Source organism: Lycorma delicatula, chromosome 1 (genome assembly GCF_047948215.1).
Source record: "Lycorma delicatula isolate Av1 chromosome 1, ASM4794821v1, whole genome shotgun sequence".
Lineage (NCBI taxonomy): Eukaryota > Metazoa > Arthropoda > Insecta > Hemiptera > Fulgoridae > Lycorma > Lycorma delicatula.
In genome coordinates, this window is record NC_134455.1 from 317571267 (window position 1) to 317597382 (window position 26116).

General features: G+C 28.8%; 1 protein-coding gene across 1 annotated transcript in view; it reads left to right on the forward strand.

The window, feature by feature from the left end:
* Positions 1-26116, forward strand: part of LOC142334177 (long-chain fatty acid transport protein 1-like) — a 194267-nt gene that overhangs the window by 145943 nt on the left and 22208 nt on the right. Inside the window, exons 3-7 of the mRNA XM_075381986.1 lie at positions 1652-1889; positions 8169-8403; positions 10673-10874; positions 22291-22365; positions 24534-24651. Coding sequence (XP_075238101.1) covers positions 1652-1889; positions 8169-8403; positions 10673-10874; positions 22291-22365; positions 24534-24651 — 868 coding nt within the window. The remainder of the gene's footprint in view (positions 1-1651; positions 1890-8168; positions 8404-10672; positions 10875-22290; positions 22366-24533; positions 24652-26116) is intronic.

The following is a 26116-nucleotide window of genomic DNA, read 5'->3' on the forward strand; positions in this document are numbered from 1 at the left end:
CAATTAAAGTATTCAGACTTTATAAAAACCTGAAAAAGAAACTAAGTTACAAAAGACAGAATAACAATAGTTGTGATAAATATAATAATGAAGTAAAAGATTAATCTTTTTGTCCTTAATAAATATCTTAAATTTACAACTTCACCTTACTTGGAGGTGAAGAAATAATGAATATTATTAATATTTTAACCTTCAAGGGAGCTAGGGTCTCAGTCTGTGGCTTATTACCTTCCATGGTATAATGCAAATGTATCCTGAAAATTTTAAAAAGTTCATCCTGAACAAAAAATTTGAAAGCAATTGATTGGTTGGTTCTTCTAAATTTTTCAATATGAAATATATCTACAAACCTTCTCAGTTATGCCAAGAAACACGGGTAAAAATGTGATTGCAATTGATCAAGAGCTTTTTTTATTTATCCTGAACAAACAAAAACCCTCTTTGCTTTTGTGTAATAGTATAGATAGATATATTTGTATTCTGAGTAGTCTTATGCAAATCATCTAAATATTATGGGAACAACAGGATATATAATCTTATGAAAAATGGTGCTTGCTCTTTTATTTAGTCTAAAATGTACACATACATTTTGGTAAGGCTAAATATATGTACAGTATTTGATATAAATAATAAGTTAGATAAAATTTTTGTTGTATATGTATTAATAATAATGCAGTAGTATGAGACACTATTGTATGAGTAATATTTATTTGTAGGTAGTAAATTATCTTGGGATCAATACACTGGTGTGTGTAAAACAATCAGTGTTTTTATTTTTTTCTTTAAATAAATGAATTTGTATCTCTCAATAGAGATTCTTAAATTCATATATTTTGATTTAATTCATCTAAATTTATTCAATATTTTATGGCAACAAAATTGAGTTCTCTACCCATTGAAAAGAAAGCTGGACCCAGTATTAACTTTGGTTAACACGGTAATTTTGGGAATGTGGGTATTGTTTTTTAAATTTGTTCTCTAAAATGTTTATTGATGTATCCTTGGTTGTTGGGGGTTATAGAGATAATAAATTTGTATTCCAAATTGCTACTCTCTGAGATTATTCTAGCTGTTGTGGCTTACCAGGTTGTGAGGAAATATGTTTTACTAATTTATTCAAGACCCAATGATGTACATACTTGCATAATAATGGTATGAACATGTTAGATTGTACATAACTTTATTGATAATATTCTCATTGGTAATAGTAATGTTTTGTAGCTATGGTATGTAATTTCTGGGTGTTCTATTAAATTCTTCCAAGATGATTCTGCATCAAAATCAAACCAGATTGTTCTGCTTTGTGACATCTTAATAAAACATTAAACTCATTTATTAATTTTTTTTAAGCGGCTATAGATTAACAGAAAAATTACAGTTGCTGATGGGAGAAAAATTTCATAGTATGTGAAAAATGTCAAGCCTGACCGGGATTTGAACCCATGACCAGACAGAGAATGAACCAAGATGAATGAAAGGCAGATAGTTTTTTCCCTTGCTTCCCTCTGGGTACGCCTATTATTAATTTTGAATATTGTAACACTGCCCTGATTGAGGTTGTCCTCTGCAATTCTTATGTGATCTGTATAACATATAAAATATTTATTTATTTAGATTATATATAATGATTTTTATTTAATTTTTTTTACAGGTGGAAGATTACAGTAATCAAGTTGCTCATTTTTTTAAATCTCAAGGGTATAAGCGGGGTGATGCAGTGGCACTGTTTTCAGAGTCATGTCCTCAGTATATTTGTCTGTGGGTTGGACTTTCAAAAATTGGTGTTGCCACTGCTTTCATTAATACTAACCAACGACAGTCTATTCTTACACATTCAATCAAGATAGTCGACTGTAAAGCTGTAATTGTTGGAACTGAACTCAGTCCTTGTGGGTAACTGATTCAGTAATAATTATGTTAAAATTAGATTTAAATAGGTTTTAAGAGAAGTTTAGATTAAAAACAACTACTGTATAAATATTGGTTTATAAACTGAAAAATAAAAAAAACTTTTTTTTTATTTTCAAAAAATAGTTTGCCTGAGGGGAAATAAAAATTTAATATTTATCAAAAACCAATGTACGGTTGAGTAGTCTACTGATGAAGGTATTATATTGTCTAGTAGTAGTGGAAAAAAGGTCACAGAGATAAATTATAGACTTAAAGGTGGAGTAAGGTGTGAAAGAGTTTTCATTAGCTATAACTAATTTTATAATTAGCTAATAAACAAAACTACTACACATTTGTCAAATAACTTTTTTAAGTTTCAATTTTATGTGATGAATTGTTTGCAGAAAAATTCAAAATAGTTTGACTTAGTTTGACTTTGACTTAGCTCCAAGTGACTGCTTACAAAGTTGAAGGAATACTTTGAGTGACAAGTCATGACGAATTGAAAGAATGAAATGTGTAGTGGTTAACAAGAGCAAACATACAAAATACCAAAAGATGGGGTTAAATAGAACCTTGCTTTGCTTGATCAGTAATAACAGATTCCTTTTAAAGTTATTAATTATTCACGTTTATATTACATGTAAATTATTCTTCCAATTCTTTATGGAGCTAATTACTCAGATCTTCCATAGTTACTACTAGCAGCACTACATTGATGCTGATAACACCTAGAATAAACATTTCCACATAATTTAAAAGTGGATTAATAATTTTTCAGTAATTATAATTTATTCATAATTTGTTAATAATCTTTTTATTGATTATTTTTCTGACTTTTATTGATTAATGAATCAAGTATCCTTAAATTACTAAAAGTAACCAAAACAATGATAGGCCTTCATTGCAGGATGTTTAGTGTTGTTATTTATTAGTGGCTAATGATCATATTAGATTAAAAACAACCTAATTATTCCACATACACACAACAAACATCTCATCTTAGCATACTTTTTTTTTTCCCCTACATCCCGGGCCGGACATCCAATTAAGTATACTCGGCCCAGAGACGTGTCTTTTGACTCTAAGGCGGTCTTCCCGCCCACCGGTTTTACACCCGGCACGGCAGGTCAACCACCCCGGTACTCGATCTTTTCTTGCCTGCCTCTAATTCCCGCCGACGAGGGCAAAACCCGGCTATGCCGTTCCCCACCCCCGCCGACAGAAACCGGGTCTCGGTCTTTATGCCATTTGCCTCAAACCGGCGTGACCAGCACAAGGAGCGCACGCACCCCCAAAACCAGCCACGCCGGCCGGGTCTAGGTCTTTTAATTTTATCCACGCGAAATCTCCCCGGAGTCCCCGTCCCCTCACCGAAACCTGCACGCCAGGGCATACAGGCTCTCAGAGACGGGGCTGTTCACCTATCCCTATTTACGATTGAACCTAACGATTCCTTCGTCGCGCCTCCTCTTCCTTAGTGCGAAGAACCGTACCGGCGAAATTGTTAAAAACGTTCCAGTTCTGCTCCGTAGCGACCACTCTACTATGTTATTCACGTTCAGGTTATTGACTGCTATGAATTGTCTGTATTGTGCCCATCTTCGGCATTCGAACATCGTATGCTCTGCGTCGTCCAACTCCTGGCAGTAGTTGCAGTTGGGTGTGTCTCTCTTGCCGAATCTTTTTAAGTAGTAACCAAAACATCCATGACCCGACATCATCTGTGTTATGTAAAAGTTCATCTCGCCATGTTGGCGATCCAGCCATGCGTCCAAATCACTTATTAACCTTCTGGTCCAGGCCGCAGCGTTAGTCTCTGCCCATACTTCCTTCCACCACTGTCGGGTCATCGCCTCGGTCTCAGCTCTACTACACCCTTCCGCTCTCGCTTTCCTGCTCTTGATCTGAAGTTCTATCGGCGGGACCGACGCAAGCACACATATAGCTTCATATGACAGAGTACGATACCCTGCCACCACTCCCAACAATGCCATTCTGTGCACAGTCTTACATTTTTTTTTCTGTACACAGTCTTACCATTTTTTACACCAGTTAACTAATTGAACAGATATAATTCAAATTAAACTTTTGCTTTAATTACACTTAAACATGTGTTTTCCTAACTTAAAAAAACTATCAACAATAATGTCAACTGGAACTACACTGCAAATACAGTAGCACTTGAGTTACTGAAGACATAATTAAAAAAAAATTTCCTCAGTTTTAAATTTGGATCAGATTTTTAATAAATATAATAATTTTAATTAATACTTCCAGTTTTACATATAATTATATTTCAAGATGATAAGCATTAATGAATGTTTTTACATTTTATAATGTTTTATTTAATATTAATAAATAAAATTATAAATTGCATATTCGTTGTAGAATAATTAACCCCAATAAATAATTATTTTAAAAAATAACATTAAATTCAGATTCTTTAGACTAAGTTGGCCTTATTTATAAAAATAATTTATCATTTACTTGTTGCTTATCTTTTCTCTTTTCTTTACATTAAACTATTTTGCAGAAATCTTCTTTTTGAGTGGCTACTAGAATCTGTTGCTTATGTTAAACTATTGTTTATTGGTGTTATAATTAAAATACAATTTTAAAATCTAAGTTTTAAAATTTAAATTAAATATACTGTTTCAATAATCTAATTGTCATGATTAAATTTTACTAGTTCATTATTAATATTTTTGTTACCATTACCTGTATTTTTTCCAAAGTGAGGAGTTAAAATTATGTTTCATTTTTTTCTAATATTTGCATGTTTTCTATATTTAAAAATGTATGTTTATTATTCTTAATATGATCAACCTAATTAAATCTCTGTTTATTATAGTTATATGTTGGTAAAGGTTTCTGAAACTGTTTTTTTAATTTCTAATATGAGTACATGATACTGGTTGAAAATCACTGGCTATTTGTCTCCTTGTATGATTTTACTGCAATGAATAAAAAATGCATTATCCAAAACCAGTTATCAGCTACTGTCAAAGAGGATTGCATTGTATGATGCCATAACCACTTTTGCAGCTGTGATGAATTGTTTGCAGAAAAATTCTGATGGATAATTTTCAGCCATCTAATGTATACTTTGACTTAGCTCTAAGTGACTGCTAACAGCGTTGAAGGAATATTTTGGGTGACAAGTCATGATGAATTGAAAGAAGGAAATGTGTAGTGGTTAAATGTAAAGTAATATGACATGAATTGCTTCAATGCAGAAAAAAATTTTCAAGATTAGTAGAAATTGTAGTATATGAAGTAGTAAACTAAGATGCCTCTCATACAGATATAATTTTTTCATATTTGTAATTTATTTTTTATTTCCAATGTATTTATTACATTTTTAGAAAAGTTATTGCATGTTATTTCATGTTCTGGTTTGACTAATTTATTATAAGTCAAAATAAAAGTGTTACATATTCAAAAAATTTGTTTTATATTTATTATCCTTCCATGGAGAAGAAATATACATCTTGATAGTTCACAACAATCGAATAATTTTAAACAATAAAATATTATTTTTACTTGTTGAATTATCAGGTCCAAATGTATCTCTATTGATTAACAGAAGTATTTGTCATGGAAAAAAATCATTTTCTTATATTCATAGCAACTTACACCACATCTTGATTTTAGTCTTACAATAAATCCAACTTCTCTCACCATGATCTTATCTTTTTTTCTTTTCCCATATTTAATTATATAATATGCCTTCACCTAGTTACATTATCTAGAGGTTGATTTTTCTCATTGGTCTTTTTCCATCTGAATCTTTACATACTGATATTAAATATATCCTTTTCTTTTTCTTATCATATATTCAGCCTACTTTATAGTGTTTTCCCTTGATGAACAAATAAAATTAAATCTTGAAGAGCTGTTTAAAAAAATTATAAAGTATAAGTAGCAAAAACTTTGTTATTTCTATTGGTATAAAAGGTTTTTCTTGTACTTCAGTGTTGCATAAATTTTGTTTGAAGAGATATTTAGTAAACACTTGCAAAAGGTGTAGTAACCTTTTTTACATAACATATGTTAAGAAGTGTTTTTTGTTTTGTTTTTTATTCCACTTGGCATAACACCAAGTATATTTCAGATTGTTATTTATAAAAGAAAAATATTTTAATTTGTTATTTATTTGTAAATAGGGAATAATCTGATGAATCTGTTCACTTAAAAATACCCTAAAATTATACACCCCATACCCTATGTATTTGTAACACTCTATAATTGCATTTAGTACCTTAAGATCTTATATAATTGTATTTTACGAATAAAACATTAAAAAATTAATTTTATTATTTTCTCATATTAAGTATTATTAACTTCTTGTATGTTTTTAGCCACAAAAAAAAAAATGACTAACAGTGGTCTTAATTTCAGTGATCTTTGGAAACTGTTTTATTGAAAGTAGTTAGACTAGCTATTGATATTATTCTTAAAACCCTTCAGAAACCAGGATGTTACTCTCTGAGATTTCCTTGGGAATGCAGAACTATCTGGTTGTGAGAGAAATGTAATTTTCCAGGTTATCTAGGATCCATATCTTTATAATTCCTATTAAATGACCTAATAAAGCAATATTATTTTATAAGTTATAGAAAAAGATGTAATATAATAAATTTACAGCAGTCGTGTTCAGTATGAACTTAATTAATATTATCATCACCATTAATCAAAATAAAGCTGTGCTAAAAACCACTCAAACTGTGGTATCAGTAGTTAGCATGGACATCACAGAATTACTCATTAAGAGGGAGACACCATAAATTGGTGATTGTGATTGTATGTAATTTTATTTATATACTAACGATACTTAATAACTTGCAGCAAACTAAGAAATGAAAAATTACTTGTGTGTGATTATCATTGAAGCAACAATGCTAAGTAATGTCATTCTGTCATATCTCTTTAATTTAACTGTTACACATTCAATTTTCAAGGTTATTTATAAAATGTTTTTCAAAGTGTTAGATAAGCCTGGTAACCTCTTTATTTACAAAATTTTTATGACTGGAAAATAGAAACAGTTGCACGTGGTACACATACATAAATAATATTTTACAGAAAGTTTGACATTTTTTCTGCTACTGTGAATCCAAATTAAATTTTTTAATTAACAAGATTGTCATTTGGTACATAATTTTCAAGTAAAATTTTATTAGTATAGTAATGGTAAACCTATTTTTTAATAACTAATTCTGTTATTGTGATACTACTTACCAAAATTGGAAAAAAAAAAAGTAGTAATTAATATTATCTGTATTTGTGAATGTTGTTGTGAAGTTCTTAAATAGAATTTTCAAATGGTTTTTAATAATTGTAACTGTTACAAGTATGTTAATAAATGGAATGTAAGATAAACACAATAAAGAATTCTACAGCATGTTTTCTTTTGTTTTATTTTTTGTACAGTTTGTGTAATATTGCAAAATGTAAATATTGTGTATATTGCAAAATGCAATATTTAGTTTTGATATATGAAAAATGGATTAGTTATTGAAAAACAGGTTTCACCATTGTTTTTCTTATGAATTTTATATGAAAACATTTATCACATGACCAATCAAAGAGGAATTCAAGATATTAGAAAGAGATTTCAAGCTTCCTCTGAAATAGAATTTTTGTTACTGCATCTATTGAATCTGTTTCTATTGTTCAGTCATATTCAGTTTTTTAACATTAATCATTTCTATATTCTTCTAACTTTCTGCTTGTTAAAAGCTTACAGCCAATTATTTAATAATTAGTGAGAGCAGTTCACTAGCTTAGAAATTGAATTTTAAAAATTTATTATTTTTCTATGAGTTATATGTAAGAAGAAAATCATGCTTGCTAGTCAAAAAATGAACCTCTCTGTTATTTATATTTGTTATTTTTGTTTAATAATAAAAGTAATAAGAAAGTAAGAAAGATTGTACGGGTTATAATAAATTTTCAATTTCATCACTGGAAAAAGTTAGCTTTTTAGATGGTTTCTTGAAAGAAAGTGGTACATTTGTATATTGCTTTTTCCCGTTCCATTTTTTATTATGATTTTGATGGGAGCAGAGAATCTGATGTGTAAGAAGCACCAGTCAAAGTGGCTTTTTCTGAGAGTATTAATGCCTTGCAAACTTCATTAACATTGTTTCAAACTTTTTATTTTTTATTTTCACTCACAACATCTTTTTACAGTTAATGATATTTGGTGTTATTATTCTTGTTTCTCAAGTATCTTCTGTTACCTGTATTATATTATGTTTATCTATGTTTAGATTATGCTGAAATTTCATCTACTTTACCAAATTTGAAAGTGTACACTTTTGGATCTAATAATAAAACAAATAAAATTCTTCCTGATAGTATTAACTTGGATGATGAAATCCCTAAATCTTCTAAGGAACCATTACCAGAGGAAATTGCTGCTTCAAGAATGACTGATAAATTTGCATACATTTATACTTCTGGTACTACAGGGTTACCAAAAGCTGCTGTAATGACACATTGCAGGCAAGGAATATTTTAATAAAATATATGTCAAATATTTGATTAGTAAAATATGATCAGAACCTAGAAAAAGTCTTAATTGTCACAAAATACACAACTAATTATGAATGTAAAAAAAAGTATATATAGTTGTTATTTATACTTATAACAAATTAAATAACAATTTAGAAGCATTATTTTAAGCAGATAATTCTAGTTTCATTTTTTGTTGTTTCTTTTTTTTATTATCATTATTTAACAAATTATCAATATTGTGTTTCTGTTTTTGCAAAAGAAAATCAAAATTATTTCAAATAAATTGGTGAGAAGATCTTTTAAATAAGTCTAAAATTTATTAAAACAAATAATGGAAGCATAATAAACAACCCCTTTCTTATAATATGAAGAATTTTGGTAAATTAGTGAATGTAACTTTGTTTGTAATTTGTGTAATGGATATTGTTATTTTTTACGTATAAGTGATTTCATAAATATAAACGGATAGATAAATTAAAATGTTCAATTAATAAATATTAGTTTGTGTGATTCATATTTATGGATGCCAAACGTTGATCTGTCGGCCCACTTTTGTATTTTGAAAATGCATTCTGGCTTTTAGAAGAAGCCACAAGAGATGATATTAAATTTCAAATAGAATATAATAGACATAATTAATATTAAATAATGATGATAAGTTTTATTAAGATGCATCAAATCAAACCATATGGTTTGATTTTACTGCAATTGAAATCAACTTTGTATCCAGTAAAAATTTTTATATAACAGAATATCCAGAAATTTTGTTATTATTATTATTAGGATGTGTTTGAAGAAAACACTAGAGTATGTTTTGTAAGCATCAAAATTTTCTTAAGTTAATAAAATGTTTATGTTTAATATTTTTTAAGTTAGTAAAAGTGTAATAAATCATTTAATACAATATCATTTGAATTCATTATATTAATTACATTCTGGTAAGAATGAAATTGGCCCTGAAATGCAAAAAACAACTGAGTAAGACAAATATAATTACAGATATGTGGTTGATGTACTGCATGATGACATATTGAGCTCTGACACACCTGCTACTTTACTCCTAAGTATTCTCAGTACAAGTGCAGTTTTGTTCTAGTCAGATTGCAAAAATAAAGTAAATTCCAGCTAAATAAGTGAATGTATTCTCTATTGATAATTCCGTATGAATTCTTTATATGTAGTCACAAGTAAAATGTAAACTAATGAATCTTTTTTTAACTTGTTACTTCTTTATTGTAAGTAATATTTGGCATAATGAACACAAATATGTAGTGTAATATTGGCATTGCTCTGTTTGTAAATGACTGAAAAAATTTCATTTTATTTATTAGGAAAAATCTTAAATTTTAAGATGTTTGATACATTATTTAAACACTGCTTTTACTTAAATATGCTAGCCAAAACAATTTTCTAATCTAGAAATATAGATGTTTTTTTATTCCCACCACATGTTACCTACTTAATTTCTGTTTAATAACAGGTGAAATGCTGAACAGTTTATAAAAATTCTGGATTTTTTGTATTGTTGTGAATTAGAATCATGAAACATCTGTAAAAGCAATTATTTACTGTACTGTAAATTTACAATCATGGAAACATTTTAATGTAAAATAATTTGTATTTATGTACTGTTAAACCAAATAGCTCTTACTGACTTGGCTGTTCACCAGTTTCGTACAAAAATCTTTTGAAATCCGTGTTCTTAAAAAGAATTCAAGCTTTCTGGACAAAAAGAAGAGTAAGACTGTGCGTTATGGTATTTAAAAAAAAAATGCAAATTATGAAACATTTTTTTATTGTCTTTACAGATCAGGCACCAAATCATTATTGTCAGCTTGATAAGTTAGAAAAATCATATTAAATATATTTTTGTATAAGTTTTACCACCAAATGTAGTTCAGTTCTAACAAATACTAAAATTATACACTGAATAATCAGTTTATTGCATATGTATTATAGAAAACATTGGTGGGATCATAAGTTAAACAATATAAATTAATTAAATAAATAGAGATTAGATACGTAGTTTCTTTTCTCTGGAATACACACATTATTCATTTATTAATAAAAAAAAAAATTATATAAATAAATTAATGTACTTAATTGGGCTTGTTAACTTTTAGTAATTAGTCAGTGAAGTGGTTAAAGAACTTTGGTTATTATTCATATTCTAATGAATAATTTTTATGTTCCTTTTGTTATTTACTGTAATTACTTATGAATTATTTCCTGTTACTAACTTATAATTTTTTTCTAGATTCATGTTTATGGCTGTTAGTACTCATAAAGTTCTTCATATTAAAGAGAATGATGTTGTGTACAATCCATTACCACTTTATCATACTGCTGGTGGGTTGCTTGGTGTAGGTCAAGCACTTCTTTGTGGCGCAACTGTTGTAATTAGATCAAAATTTTCTGCATCAAACTTCTGGCTTGACTGTATTAAATATAATTGCACGGTAAGAGAATAGTTATTTATTGTTACTAAGTGAATTACAGCTACAGAACTTTCATTAGTGAATGTTTGAGTAATAGTTTTCTAAATTTAAAAAAAAATATAAATTATGTTACTAGAGTGTATATTTAACCATCTTCCTTTATTAACACACTTGCTGCTACACTGTTATATCATTATCAGCATATTTATCCACCAATTTTGAAATTTTGTTTTGTTTTGCATTTTCTAATATGTTAACCCATAATAATATAATAATAATTATATATATATATATACATAATATTGATAATATATATCAGTTTTACATTAAAAAAATTTATTAGATTTTCTGGCATGATCCAGACTTATAGGCAGAATATTCTGTTGCTGCTGGTCTTTTTGTAAGGAACAATTCATATGCAATAACCTCTTTTTAGAGGGTTCTGTCTGTGAAATTTTTGTTTTCTATTTAATATGTTATCACTAAGATTCATAGAAAAAATTATTAAGATGTTAAGTTCAGTAGTAATCAGTTTTTATCTATATTATTATAAAACTAATAATCAATGTAAACTTTCAGCTTTCTTAATGAACCTTATTAAAAAATTTCTCAGAAAATTGTTTTAAATTTAAAAAAAAAACCACTAACCACTATTTAAACTTCAATTGCTTTAAAAACCAATAAAAGATTGGTAAATAAACAGGTATGTGATAATAACAATGAATTTCTTAGTGATACTGAGGTATTAATTTTGCAAGGAGGTTGTAAGACAATTTGCCACTTAATTAAGAAATTTATAGTTGTTCATTTTTATGCTGATAAGAATTATTTTTGGTGTGAACTCATACTGACTATAAACTAGATGTCATAAGTAAAATTATTTCATTACATTGCTTTCACATTAATTGATTTATAGAATATTTATTTCTGTACATAATGCACAATTAGTGTATGAATCAAGTATATCTCCTAGTATGTTCAATATTAACATCAAATTATTTAATAAGAAAATATTATTTTAATTTTGTTTTTTTTTAAATATTACTTTCTTGTAGAATAAAATGTTTAGTACACTTTTTTTTTCTATAATGTACCATTTGATTTACTTTTGTATGCATGTTAATTTTTTTTTTAATTTAAGATGAAATTTTATATTAAGATATTTAATAGGTAATTAAGCACAAACTGAGTTTAACTTATTTAAAACTTTTGTGATTATACTTTTATAAACAACATTCAAGTTATGATTTAAAAACTACTTATTAATCATTATTAATAATAATAATAATAATTGTTTGTATAATTATTAAGGAACTAAGTAATTAAAAATGAAAGTACCCAAATGGTAGACTTAATTGTGTTATAGCTTTGTAAGTTTTAAATTGTTAGTAATTTATTAATGAGTATATGAAATGTTACTATAGATTTACAAATCAGATTTACTTTGAATTTGGTTAATTCAAAATATTAAATTTATAATTGTTGTTATTATAGTAATTTTTTTTCTTATTATACAGCCCTTGAATCCATACATTAAACTGACAACTAATTAACATCTGGGGTCCATCTGAAATCCAATAAAATATAAGTACCCAAAAAATATTTGGTTGTTGTTTAGACATAACATTTTTTAATAAATATAGCATGAGTGTGTGTGCACGCACACACACACACACACACACAATAGAGGGTGAAGGAGAGGGTGAGAGAGATTGACAGAGAGAGAGAGAGAGAGAGAGAGAATACAGAATGATTCAAAATTGTCTGGCAATATTTCAAAACTGATTTAGAACATTAATATAAGAAAAAAACAATCTTTAAACATATATCCAGAAATATTTTATGATGAATAAAATTGCTCATCTTGATTTCTCCTATAGTAAAATGATGCCATCCAGAAATTCTTGGTACCCACGAATTTGAGATGAATTAAGATGATAACCAAGAGATTAAGATGAACATTTGATGGTTTTACATCTTTTTGACCTCTCCATTAAATAAAACAGAACTGCATCATTAATAGTTTTAGAAAATTGTTGCGATGTTTAAAAACTTAGAGTTGAAAATATTCTTTTTAAGTTTGCCCTAAATAAACTTTGTTAAATTTTCACTAAACAAAAAAATTTAATGGCATCATTGCCCCATATGTATAAATAATCTGACCAAGTTTGTTAAAAATCGGTTCAGTAATTTTGGATATAAGGTGATTTAGAGACCAACACCTAGATACATACATACATACATATGAGCATTAACATCCGGAAAATCTCCGTCTAGTTTTTTGGGTCCTCAGGTGTCAAATGTTAAGATCTGGTGAAAACCATACATGCCCAAATTTGAACAATTACAATACTTTCTCTTATAGAGCTATAGCGCTACCTAGATGGGAAAGTAAAAGAAATTCTAACAAAATTTACTGAGAATTAAATTTTGTGAAAATTTATATAAATAAAATCAATGTAAAACAAATATAAGTTCTAAAAATTTAACTTCAATTTTATACAGATTCTACAAAAATATTGTAGACAAACATTTGTATTTCTAACAGAACAAAAATCTTAATAATGTAGCAAGGCAGAAGGGGTAATACGAATTGTTGAAAAACACTTTTAGTGTGCAGGTATCCCTTAAAAACAATTGTTCTTCTGAAGCTGAAAAAAACTGATATTTTAAAAATTACACAGGTTCACTTGCCACAGGGCTGTTTCAGTTACAAAAGAATAAATAGCAAAATAATGTTACTTTAAACAGATGTAACATAATAATTGAACTCACCGGGTTGATCTAGTGATGAATGCGTCTTCCCAAATCATCTGATTTCGAAGTCGAGAGTTCCAGCATTCAAGTCCTAGTAAATTCAGTTATTTTTGAACGGATTTGATTACTAGATCATGGACACCGGTGTTCTTTGGTGGTTGGGTTTCAATTAACCACACATCTCAGGAATGGTTGAACTGAGACTGTACAAGACTACACTTCATTCATACATATCATCATCATTCATCGTCTGAAGTATTATCTGAAAGGTAATTATCGGAGGCTAAACAGGAAAAAAAAGAGAGCTTAATGTTGTTTTTTTTTCGCTTCTTGTTTTTTTTTGTGCTTTTTCTGAACAAGTTGTTTGTTATATTATGAAACATCCCTGTAATGAGTGAACCTTTGTAATTTTAAAAATATCAACTTTTTTTAAATTGTGGACAAACAATTGTTTTTTGAGGGATACCTCCACACTATAAGTGTTTTTCAGGAGTTGTATTATCACCATTTTTTTTCATAATGATTTTGTATAAGGAGATTCTCTTATCAATTTTACAATGAAATTGTTTTTTTGGTTGTGTTGAGATAAAATTATTTTAGATTATTTCGGTTATAATATCATTAATCACTTTCATCATGATGGCTTAAAGTAAATAAAAAGCAAATTGACCAGTTTATGTTGTACTTGTTAATTTCCCCCCCCCCAAAACACTTATTTTAGATGTGTATTTTTATTTAATTAATTTATTTTATTTTAATTTTTTTTCAATAATTTCTTAGTCCATATTCTATTATATTTATATGTATAATTTATGAAAAAGTTTTTCTCATAATAACCTTGTGATACATCCTACAATTTTTTTAACCCTGTTGGCTTGTGCTGTCTGATGGAATATACAAGGAAAAATAGAGGTTTCAATTTTTCTTGAAAAAAAAAAAAGAAAAGAAACCAAGTTATTGTAGCTTGCACTACCTGACTAAATATAGACAAAACATAATTTATTTTTTTATATAGCCAATGTAAGTTGGCTTGTCAGAGAATAATAAAAATGGCAAATTCATTTTGTGTGATAAGAAATATTAAAAACATATAAAACATATCAATTAATGAATATTTAATAATGAAAGAAGCTTTTATGTAAAGAAAAATGCATAACAAAGTGGTATTATTAGTTATCATATTAGTGTATGTTTATTTAGTGAATGAAAAGTGGACACCGAAGATTAGTGAAAGATTTCAACTACCCTGGTGAAATGAGATCGTACTGAAATTTTTAGGATGTTAACTAACGGGCAGAATTAGTGATTTCTTATGTTTTTTGACCTGAAAATCAAATAAAGTAGGTTGACCTTTCATAAGAATCTACACCGTTACTGTGAATAACACTCATTTGTTGTTTTCTTATTTTTTCTTCACTCTTGTTTTTTGGCAGTTTAGTAGACTCCCAATTGTGAATCTTAACTAAAATATTATTTGTTTCAAACTTATCTAAGACATATTGGAAATAATCATAAACTATATGTATTAAAATCCCTTAATCTTTTTTCTTATATCTACTATGATCAGCTCTGTATGCACAGGAAAGCTTGGCCTCTAGTGCTAAGGTCAAAGACTCTCAGTAACTTACAGCTATGCCTCTGGTTTGGGAGACAGTTCCACAAAAATTGAGATTGGTCAATAAATATCTGAGAAAAAATCTTGCAGACCACTGCAGAGTTGATAATGCAAATAAATTTATGTAAAAATAGATTAATTTCAAAAGGAGTGTAGTAAATTGTAGATCCTCTCTTTTATCATACTGAGTTAGTTCCAGATTCCTGTCTCTTCAGTACCCTATTTCTTTTCAAAGTTTATAAAGTTAGTTGTAACAAAAATTTTTGGAAACATATTTTCATTTATATAATTAAAAATCCATATATTCAAAAAAAGTATATATCCCTCTTTCTTGAGATTACTCAGGTAGACAGACATAATAAGTTATAACAACTAAGTTCTGGCCTATATGATTGCTAAAAAGGGTACAAACTGTAAATTGTAGAAAAAATGCACCCGTTTTGAATGACTGAATTAATTTGTGCACTCGGCCAGTCAACACTATTTGACTACATAATTTGCTCTATTCACTAGTAAGTTAGCTTATTAACTAAGTGAGTTGCTTATTTTACTAGTAACACTGTGTTTTATTCACTCAATATATATATATATATAATATATATATATACTGTATATATGTATACAGGTATATGTCCTATTGTTTGCGAATTACGGCTAGTGAAAGATTTCAGCTACCCTGGTGAAATGAGATCGTACTGAAATTTTTAGGATGTTAACTAACGGGCAGAATTAGTGATTTCTTATGTTTTTTGACCTGAAAATCAAATAAAGTAGGTTCCAGAACCATTTTTGAATAGTTTTTGAGAAATCTGGGGTGAAAACCAATAAATTGGGGTAAAAAACCCTATTTTATGTTTGGTGTACAGTAACTTTGTTAAATGGGTAATAAACAGATAAAATTTTCATGGTGTAAGATAAGTTGAATAAAATAAAGAAAAATTAGAATTTTATTTAGAAACAGTAAATTACTACATTTGTCAGAAAATTACTTATAATGTAAACAAAAACCAGATTATTTTTTGGTAATGTGAAAAATTTGTAAAAACAAGATTTACTACTAAGAATTACACTTTTACTAAAAGTGTAAATTAAAAGTAAATAAATAAAAATTACTTAGATAATAATTTGTTTATAAGTGACAGAAATGCAGTAAATTATTGGAAAAATTATTATTTCAAATTTGCCAATAAAATAAGGAGTTGTTGAACAATATGCTGTAGTGTTAGTGCTTAAATTTTTCTGTAAGATATATTAAGTATAACAGGTACTGTGAACTGTGCTGTCATTAGTAAAGATTTTCTGTGAATTTTAGTTTGATCGGTTTGCTATTGAAGTAATGCCATACTTATTTACAACAGAGTATGTGCTGATACGGTAATCATTTTGGGTGTGTGTAATGGTAATGCTACAGCTGCTGCAGTAGAATATGAAATACATTTCAGAATCGCAGGATTCCAGATCCCAAAACAATTAGAGCGACTTTTCACAGTCTTTGGGAAACAGATTCACTACCTAATATTTGTAGCAGCTATGAACAATCTGTCCAACACAGTGCTGATATTGATGAAATTGATGAAATGATGCAGTTCAGCACAGTCCAGGCATCAGTACAAGAAGTCTTTCTAAGCAGACTGGAGTTATGCATTCGCTGGTTTGGAGGACAGTTAAACAAACAAGTTTTATCATTATCATAAACAGCCAGTTTAACATCTACACCCAGTAGATGATGGTCTGCTTTGCTTGGAGTTCTACAAGTATGTTTTGTTTACCAACAAGATAAATTTCACTCTAGTTGGCAACATTTACGGGGAGAAGTAAATCCTTATGAAACGGTGGAAGCAATTTTCATCACTAATTCAGCATTACTGTATGGTGAGGCCTTCTTTCCAGTCAGCTGTTTGGACCATTCATATTACCTGGTTGTTTAAATGCTGAGGTCTACTTGCACTTTCTCCAAGAAGCTGCTTGGAGATGTTCCTCTAGTGCTGAGATGCAAAGTATACTTTCAGCACGATGGCGCATCTCCCACTTCTCTTGTGCCATTTCTGCTTACTTAAATCATTATTTCCTGAGAAACAATTAATTGTGAGGTTCATATTCCTGGCCATGAAGATTGCCTGATCTAACACTTTTAGATTTTTGTCTCTGGGGATGGATGAAAAATATTATATAGAGAACAAATATATATTCTCATGAGGAATTAATTGTTCGCATTATGGATGCAGCTAGCAACTTAAGGCCAGCCCTGAAGAACTAAAAAGAACAACAAAAGCAGTACAGAAGTATGCCAAGAAATTTGTTGAAAATGGTGGGCTCTATTGTGAACATTTATTATAAACGGGTATGTATAATGAACTTTGGTCTGATGTACTGTTCCTAAATAAAATTTGAATTTTTATTTGTTTTATTCACCTTATCTTACATTATTTTGTTTGGAATTAAATTCTCTACTGGTTTTGTTTAAAAATTTTATGTGTTTATTATAAATTTTACAAAGTTATTGTACGTCAAACATAAAAAACAGGGTTTTTTCCCATTTATTGGTTTTTACCCCTGATTTCTCAAAAACTATTGCAAATACACTTCTTGGACCTATTTTATTTGATTTTCAGGTTGAAAACCATAAAAATCACTAATTCTGCCCCTTAATCAATAGCCTAAAAATTCCGGTACGACCTCGTTTCACCGGGGTAGCTGAAAGCTGAGTGAAATATTTCACTAGCCATAACTTGTAAACAAAGCAACTTAGAAGATATATTTATATGAACTTTCTCCATTATTTTCACGAGTAGAATAGGTTATGAAAGTTCTGGAATAACTTTGTGGATACACTCTCTGTATGTATAATTCAGTGATAAGTCTAATTATCATTATTTCTATTATTACATCTTCTTTTCCTGTTTAATAACAGTCCGTATAAAAGTTTCATTAACTGAAGCAATCACTTAAAATAACCTGAAATTTGAAAATCTCTTTTCTTTCCTGTGTTGCTGTCCTTTGTACCTTCTGTATGTTCTTTTCCCTCCTCTGAACTATACTCAGTCAATACTCATCCTATGCAATAATAAGTCAATTTCTTTCTCTCCTTCCTTCTGCCCTTGCCTCTAATAATGCTTCAAAAGTATCAGAAAACTATCCTATCCTCCTCATTATAAGGACGTCATGTACTTATGATGACTCCTTTTGTAGCACTACTAGGGTAGGAGTCATTCTTACCCAATAGTACAAGTAGTGCTGTTTTCTTCTACTTTGAAAATGCCAGATCTTATTGTAATTGTTCTTATACTCTCACATTTCGTCTTCTAAGAACTCTCTTTAGAAACCAGAAACCTCATTTGTGTAGCTATTATTCTGCCTTGATGTTTATATGAATGTGTGATACTCTCAGTTCCATTTAGTAGAGCTGGCAGAAAAACTGCATTATACACTTTCATCTTTGATTCTTCTGAGACATCTCACTTCCCAGTAATTATGTTATACAGTTGGTGGCAGTGTTATCATATTTGCCTTATATATTCAGTTGTTCAATTCTTTGTCCATTTTTCCAAGAGGTGTAATCTGTATTCCCAAATATTCAAAACAATATGTTGCAGACTTAAATTTTCCCATATAACTTCCATTCTAACTTGAGTGATTTTTTTAGTGTGCTAATAATCTTTTTTTTCTGAGGGTTTGCAGATATTCTTCTATCTAAAATTGTATTAGCTATTCTGTGACAACTTTCTGCAGTTCTTTCTGGATTTTAGAAGTTAGGAGATATAATCAGCAAATGTAAGTTACTGCATACATATTGACCTCAACCTCCATTTTCCTGTTTAAATCTTTTCTTTCTCCTCTTGTACGGCTTCATTATTTTATCCAATACCACAATGAACAGAAGAGCCCAGTCCATCTCCTTGCTTAACGCCTTTGTTAATCTCTCTCCTTTGATCCTAACTATTTAACCTGTGATCGGTCAACCTGTTAGATTTAACCTAATGAAAAAAGTTACTCTGAAGAAAACTTTTATTTCGCATCTGAGAAGCCTCAAACCCCAGCTATGCCTGAATGACTGTTTCTGACTATTTGTCTTCATATTTACATGATGATTCATTGGCTGGCATCAATGTTAGGCAACACAGAGACGCACCATCTCATTGTAGTTAGTAGCAATCTACGCAGTTAACTGATCAGATTGCTGTGTTTTTTTCCAATTACTTATTTTTTATAATTTATTTAGTGCAAATTCAGTATTTGTGTTTTGTATTAGTGAAGTTATTTTTTGCTTGTATCAGTGAAATGAATAAAATTTATTATGGCAAGAAAACCTGATTATGGAATCAGAAAATGCTGCACTGCTTCAAATTGAAAGTGATTCTTTTGGATTCAGAACAATCAAAGAGTGAGAATGAACAAGAAAATAATAACACAGCGGGCATTTGTTTTGCTTTTCCAATAGTGACTGCATTTTCATAAAAATACCAGTGCAATCTGGATTGCAGTACATCAGAAAGGATGGAATTACTAAATGGCAAGTGCATAAATCAGTTTCTGCTAAAAAAAATTCCAAAACAAATTGTTGATACAAAACTCTCCTGATTAAAACCTCCTGCGAAAGATTGTACACAGATTTTTGATTGTTGGAAAATATTTTTTCCTGACCAAACTATAAGTAAGTGTCCAATTTACAAATGAGAAACTCGTAGAAATGACTGCTAATTATTCTCGTGGAATCTTAGATTGCCAATCTACAAGTTTTGAGGAAATTTTAGCATTTTTTGGAGTCCTATACATGGCATGATAAAAGCCAACCATTTGAACACTGCTGAAATGTGGAAAAATTATAGTACAGCACCAGAGTATTTTAGAGCTGTGATGCTTGAAAGAAGATTTCACCAGCTAATAAGAGCCATTAGATTTGACAAGAAATACACTCGAAGCAAGGATAGAAAGTATAAAAGGGTATCTTTGATAATTAAAATATGTAATCATAAAAAACTCAATATAAAAAACATATAAATCCATTTTTAATTTTATTATTAAAAATACAAAATTTTAATTTGCCAATTAAAGGGATGTTATAAGGCAAACAACAACAGCTTATGAAGTGGTAGATTTCTCCTACACAGTTGACCGCTCATGGGGCTAAAATAAGGGTGACCCCAGTTTAACATACATTTTTATACACGTTTTGCACTTCATTATTCATGTTGATGAAGTTTCAATACCTTGTAATATCTTCTGTTGTTTATTTCTTGGAATGGTATTTCACTGCTTTAGATCTAAAAAAGCTAAAACATTTTCTTTCTTTTATTGAAGGATTTGTGTATCTAGTCTTTCTAAATACACTTTGAAGGTCTTATACTAAGAGCAGAATAAACAGACTGCTTTTTTCACAGACATGCTCTTGCCAAAAAAAATATGCTGGAAAATCTGAAGGAAATTCTTTGTATAACTGTAAAAATGGTTAATTTTATTAAAAGTTGACCACTACAGAATAGGTTATTTGCTAAACTATGTGATGAAATGGGCGAAAAGAAAAGATCTCTTCTTTTCCGTTCAGAAGTTTGACTTCTGTTATTGCAGGGAAAGTGTTAACCCAGTTATTGGAATTGTGTGATGAATTAATAATATTTTTCCAGAATAAAAAAAATACCATTCTCAATGTTTTTTGCATTTAAACACTTGAATGTGAATTTACAAGAAGGTGATAAAAATATTTTATTAATGACAGACAAGTTTATGCTTTCATTAAGAAACTTGATTCCGGATTGTCTGCCCTCAAAGCAAAAATTTTGATATTTTTCCACTCATTTCCATATTGGGAAAAATTTGGATGAACAAGCACTATTATTCACCACAGTTTGAATAGCATGAAGATCCATTTGTGTGAGCTAAAAATTTAGTTGGTGGAGTATTTCCCAGAAGATAAAAATGATTTCTTGAAGAGATGGGTACTGAATCCATTTAGTGAAAATGTTGTTGTAGCTACTAAGTTACCAGTTGGGATTCACAACCAGCTCATTGAAATGTCTACTGATAAAATGTTGCAACTACAATTCACATCTGAAGATTTAGGTACATTTTGGCTTGCCTGTCGAAGTGAATATGGAACTTTAGTCACAGAAACATTGAAATTATTATTAATGCTGTTCCTTAAAACCTTTGTCTTACCTCTGTGAGAAGGGTTTTCTGTCTATGGTTGTGCAAAAAAGTAAATAATTGTTAGGAATTATCTTTTATTACTTGAAAACAATTTGCTTTTAAATGTTTTAATATAAGACAAATTGACAATGGCCTCAAATAGCAAAGACAATTACCTGGTCTCAAAGCTGGGAGACTTGATCTTGGAGTGTCCTTAAGGCCAAAATTTCCTCTTTCAAACTCTTAGTAACACCCATATATTGTACAATGATGACAGTCCTCTTCAAGCACATGGATCATTTCCTTTAAATAGTCATCAACATTTAACCCTTAAGCTCAACTCTTAAGCAAAATTGCCCAGTATTCAGTTTTTATCACAATGACATCACTACCTCTTCACTAACAGAGCTAAAAAGCAAATGACACTGAGACAATAACTAGAGTGGCTACAGTACAGGTTGGGACTTGTCTAAACATGCACTAAATTGTAACAGCCAGAGATGATTAGTTTCGATGTATTTCAAAACTTTCATAGCACTCTTTGTATAACTTGTGTGTGGATCTAAAAGCTTGATAGTTTTCATCTATTCACATTTTCTGCATTCTTGTTAAATTAATTGCTTAAAATCCTTTTTTTTTTAGAAAACATCACCTGTATGTGTTATCTTAATAATTTTTATATTCAGTAATTTATTTAACACCTTGTTTTTGTCCAATATAGTCATTTCATGATGTTACCAAATAAATAAATGGAAATAAATGTATTTTATGAAGTTACAGTATTACAAATAACAAATTTGTCTTATCCTAATTTTTTATAACTGTTTGGTGGAAATAATCATGAACAGAATTTTAAGATGTAACTATTGCAGAAGAAATAAAATATTTTGTTATTAATTCTGAAATTTCAAATAGATTTTTTCTTTGTCTTTTCTTTTATAGGTAGCTCAATATATTGGTGAGATGTGTCGTTACTTACTTGCATTGCCTGAGAAACCAGAAGAACGTCAACATATGGTAATTAATATTTTTACACTCTGTATTAAAAAGTATTAGGTAATTCTTTTTTATAAACTTTAGCTCTAAATCTGCATGAATTTTAAAGTTATGTGTATTATGCAGAAATTTTCCTTTGTAGTTAGTTTAAAAAATTATTTTTTAAAAATAATATCTATTCCTTTTAAGTTTTTTGAAGATAAGTTCTTTAAAATTGTATTATTCACTTACCTCAAAGGTGATAAATTTATTATTGCATTCCAAGGTGTAAAAATAACATTCAGAGTCTTTTGTAAGAGAGGTTGGAGATAGAAATTAAACAAGATACTAAGTTATTAAAAATAGAAATGGATTTCACATAGCAATAAAGGTATGTCCATCTTTAGAAGAATTTTAGTTATAATTTGCAAAGGTGTTAACATAAATTATTACATTTACTGAGATGACATTAAGCCATATGAGCATCCAGATTTAAACATTAAAAATGGCTGTGGACAACTGCAGTATTGCAGGCTGTCATAGATTATGCATACTATTAATAACAAAATGCATGCAGTTTGTTGATGGCTGTCTTTATATACACATAGAGAATGTGAAAGTACTTGAAGATCATGTAGAAAAAATCTGCAGGTTAAATAGAAGATATTAATCAGAATTTGGTATGGTTAAAAATGCCTACAAGTACACAGTTAACATAATTGAGGTTTTATTGGCGTATGAACTTGTTCAGGGAAAAATCATTTAACTTCTGAAATTCATGCTTACCTTAAGATTCTTCCATATCTTTTTTTAATATTTTAACCAAATATTTTTCATTTATATTAAAGAATACTGACTTACAATAAATGCATATAAAATGACCAATAAATAGTGTAATAAAATATGTGAAGTAGTCTCCTATTGAATAATTTGATGAAGTATTAGTAAAATATACATATTTAAAAAATTTTATTAATAGAATTAAAAAAAAAAAGCTGATATCAATAAAAACAATTCATGGAAAGAATATTTCTGTTATAGAGATTGTAAGCATTAGGACACAAGATTATATGTAAACATGCACATAATTATAGTTTTTCACAATTATAATCTTGCAACATTAAAATTATTCTAATTACATGATAACTATAGCTAAAACTGCATGTCATTTTAAACAAATTTTTCTGCTTGAAAATTATTCTTTTCACTCTATCAAGTAGAGTATATCATTGTGTACAAAATTTCTTGCTTTTCCAAATTAATATGCTGGTCCTTTCTAAAAGTAAAATAAGCTATTTGAAAATATTTTTATATCAAATATTAGTCTTTAATTTCACTTGTAAAACAATATTGACTCTCTGAATTATTAAAAATACAACTGTGAAACTTAAGTATATCCTAGAGAAAGGTTTTGACTATAATTTTGAATTCTTTTAGTAGTGATAGGCGTATGTCCAGTTACAATCATCTGATTTTTGAAATTTGTGAGGATGAAACGAATTTTATAGCATGTAAAAAATACCTAGCTTAATTAGGATTTAAACCTAGAACCTTCTGGATGAATGTCAGCGACACTACCACACAGAGATTATGATCTCTAGTATTATTACGATACACTATAGTATAATCTCTATTAGAGATGTCTAATAGGATTATTTTATTTTTCTTTAGTTACATAATTTTATGTACAACTATGTTTTATATTTTTAGTTTTTTAATTAAAACTAAAACTAATCACCCAAATTCAAAATTGAACTTAGAAAACTTTTAAGTGTAATATTACTATAAGAGAATGTTTTCTTTATTATTCAGAAGGTCGATAATTTTGCAACTGTCAGTTGCTAATTCAGTAAAATTATTCCATTATTGTAAGCAAAATTAGTAAAGGCAAAAAACCAGTTATAAACAAGTAGACACTTAACATAAGTGGGGAGCTTTGGTGTTTACTCATAAATTTAATATTTGAAACATAACAATGCTTGTCATAAACAGCTATTCTTTCTAATGATATATATTCTTTATAAATATTTTAGTGGCTAAAGAGGTAATATTAATATTGTTTTATTGATATTAATGATAATATAATATTTATTAATACTGTTTTATTGTATTAGTGTACTCCAAAGACTAATTTTTACTTATTGATTTATTTGAGAATAAGAAATTATAAAACTTATACCTAATTATTGTCTTGATTTTTTTTAATATAGTTACGCTTAATGATTGGAAATGGGCTTAGGCCACAAATTTGGGCACAGTTTGTGAAGAGATTTAATATTAAGCAAATAGGAGAATTTTATGGTGCAACTGAAGGAAATGCAAATCTCTGTAGGTATATTTTGGTTTTTTTCTATAACTAGAAAATATAGTTGTTTAGAATTTGTGACTGAAAATTTCATACTGCTACATTTGTTCTATAACGTAGCCTCTATAGCATTTTACCATTTTAGAAAATCTCATTTTCCTTAATTTCACAAATTATAGATTTTCTCAAGATAATATGGAAAAAGTATGACTCTATTATTTTTTACACTGTTTTTATTATTATTATTTTTATTCAGTTGAAATTGTAGTTTATATTTGTCATATATAGTAGCAAACTCAGCCAGTATTAATATATGTTATAAAATTCCCAATTCTATGGAAAGAGTTACATGGAGCTTGGTATAATTCTCAGAATCAACAATAAGTAATAATACAATAGTATCGAAAATTGGTTTTTGATGATTTACCTGATATTATAGCAGCATTGTGTATATAGTGTCACCACTCAGTATAATATCATTATATGCAATCCGTTCTGTACACACTGGTAAAGAAGCAGACAATGAAATGTAAATTCTGTAATTGTTATAGCCTTGATATTTATTAGGTACTACAATGAAAAGGAGTTGAACATCTTGACAGAATCAGGTCTGGGAATGAGACATGGATCAGGTTTCTTAAAGAGAGACTGTGATAGTCCAAAACATTAAATGCATATTCATTTCCTAACAAATTAAAAAACTTTAAGCAGGTACTATTGACTGAAAAATGACTTCACTATTTTGAAATTGCTAGAGAATTTTACTCACAATTCATGAAACCAGGGATTGCAGTAATGTTCATTGTGAAATACTGAAGAAGCTTTATGAGTTGGTAAAAACAAACAGTGTGGAATGTTCTTGAAGGGTGTATTGATCTTTGTATAATGTACCATTTAGTTTTCAGTTAAACAAATCCTTTACAAATATAAAAAAAATTACATTTATATAAATGTTATACAAATGCTTTATGAGTATTTAAGGGAGAGATATTTTTATTATCCCCTACAGCCTGAACAGAGCACAAGTGATTACCTCCTTTTCACCAAGTTGAAGGTCTAGTTGACTACCCAACATTTTAAAACCATGAAGGAGTTCATGATGGGTTAATCCAACAGAGGCTGGTTAGAGTGTTGTCAGATTTCTTAATTTTGACGATGTTGATGTATGTTTAAGGGCTGAATTGCATAATCTAGTGAGGATGTGTATTTTTACTTTCTGGATCATCCCACGTATCTGTAATATAATTACTACATTTTACATGCTTAGTTATCAGTTTCATTTATCGCAATAGTTTTCTAGTTTTCTTTCTCAACACAGGACACATTCCTCTCTATTAAAAATTAACTAAATCTGGACGTATTAATATTCAGTCTGCCAACATGGTTTATCTCTACAAAATTCTGCCATAAAATTTTCTGTATTCATCTTAAGACTTAATTTCAAACTTTAATAAACCCATTTAATTTTCAACATCCTCTTACATCAAC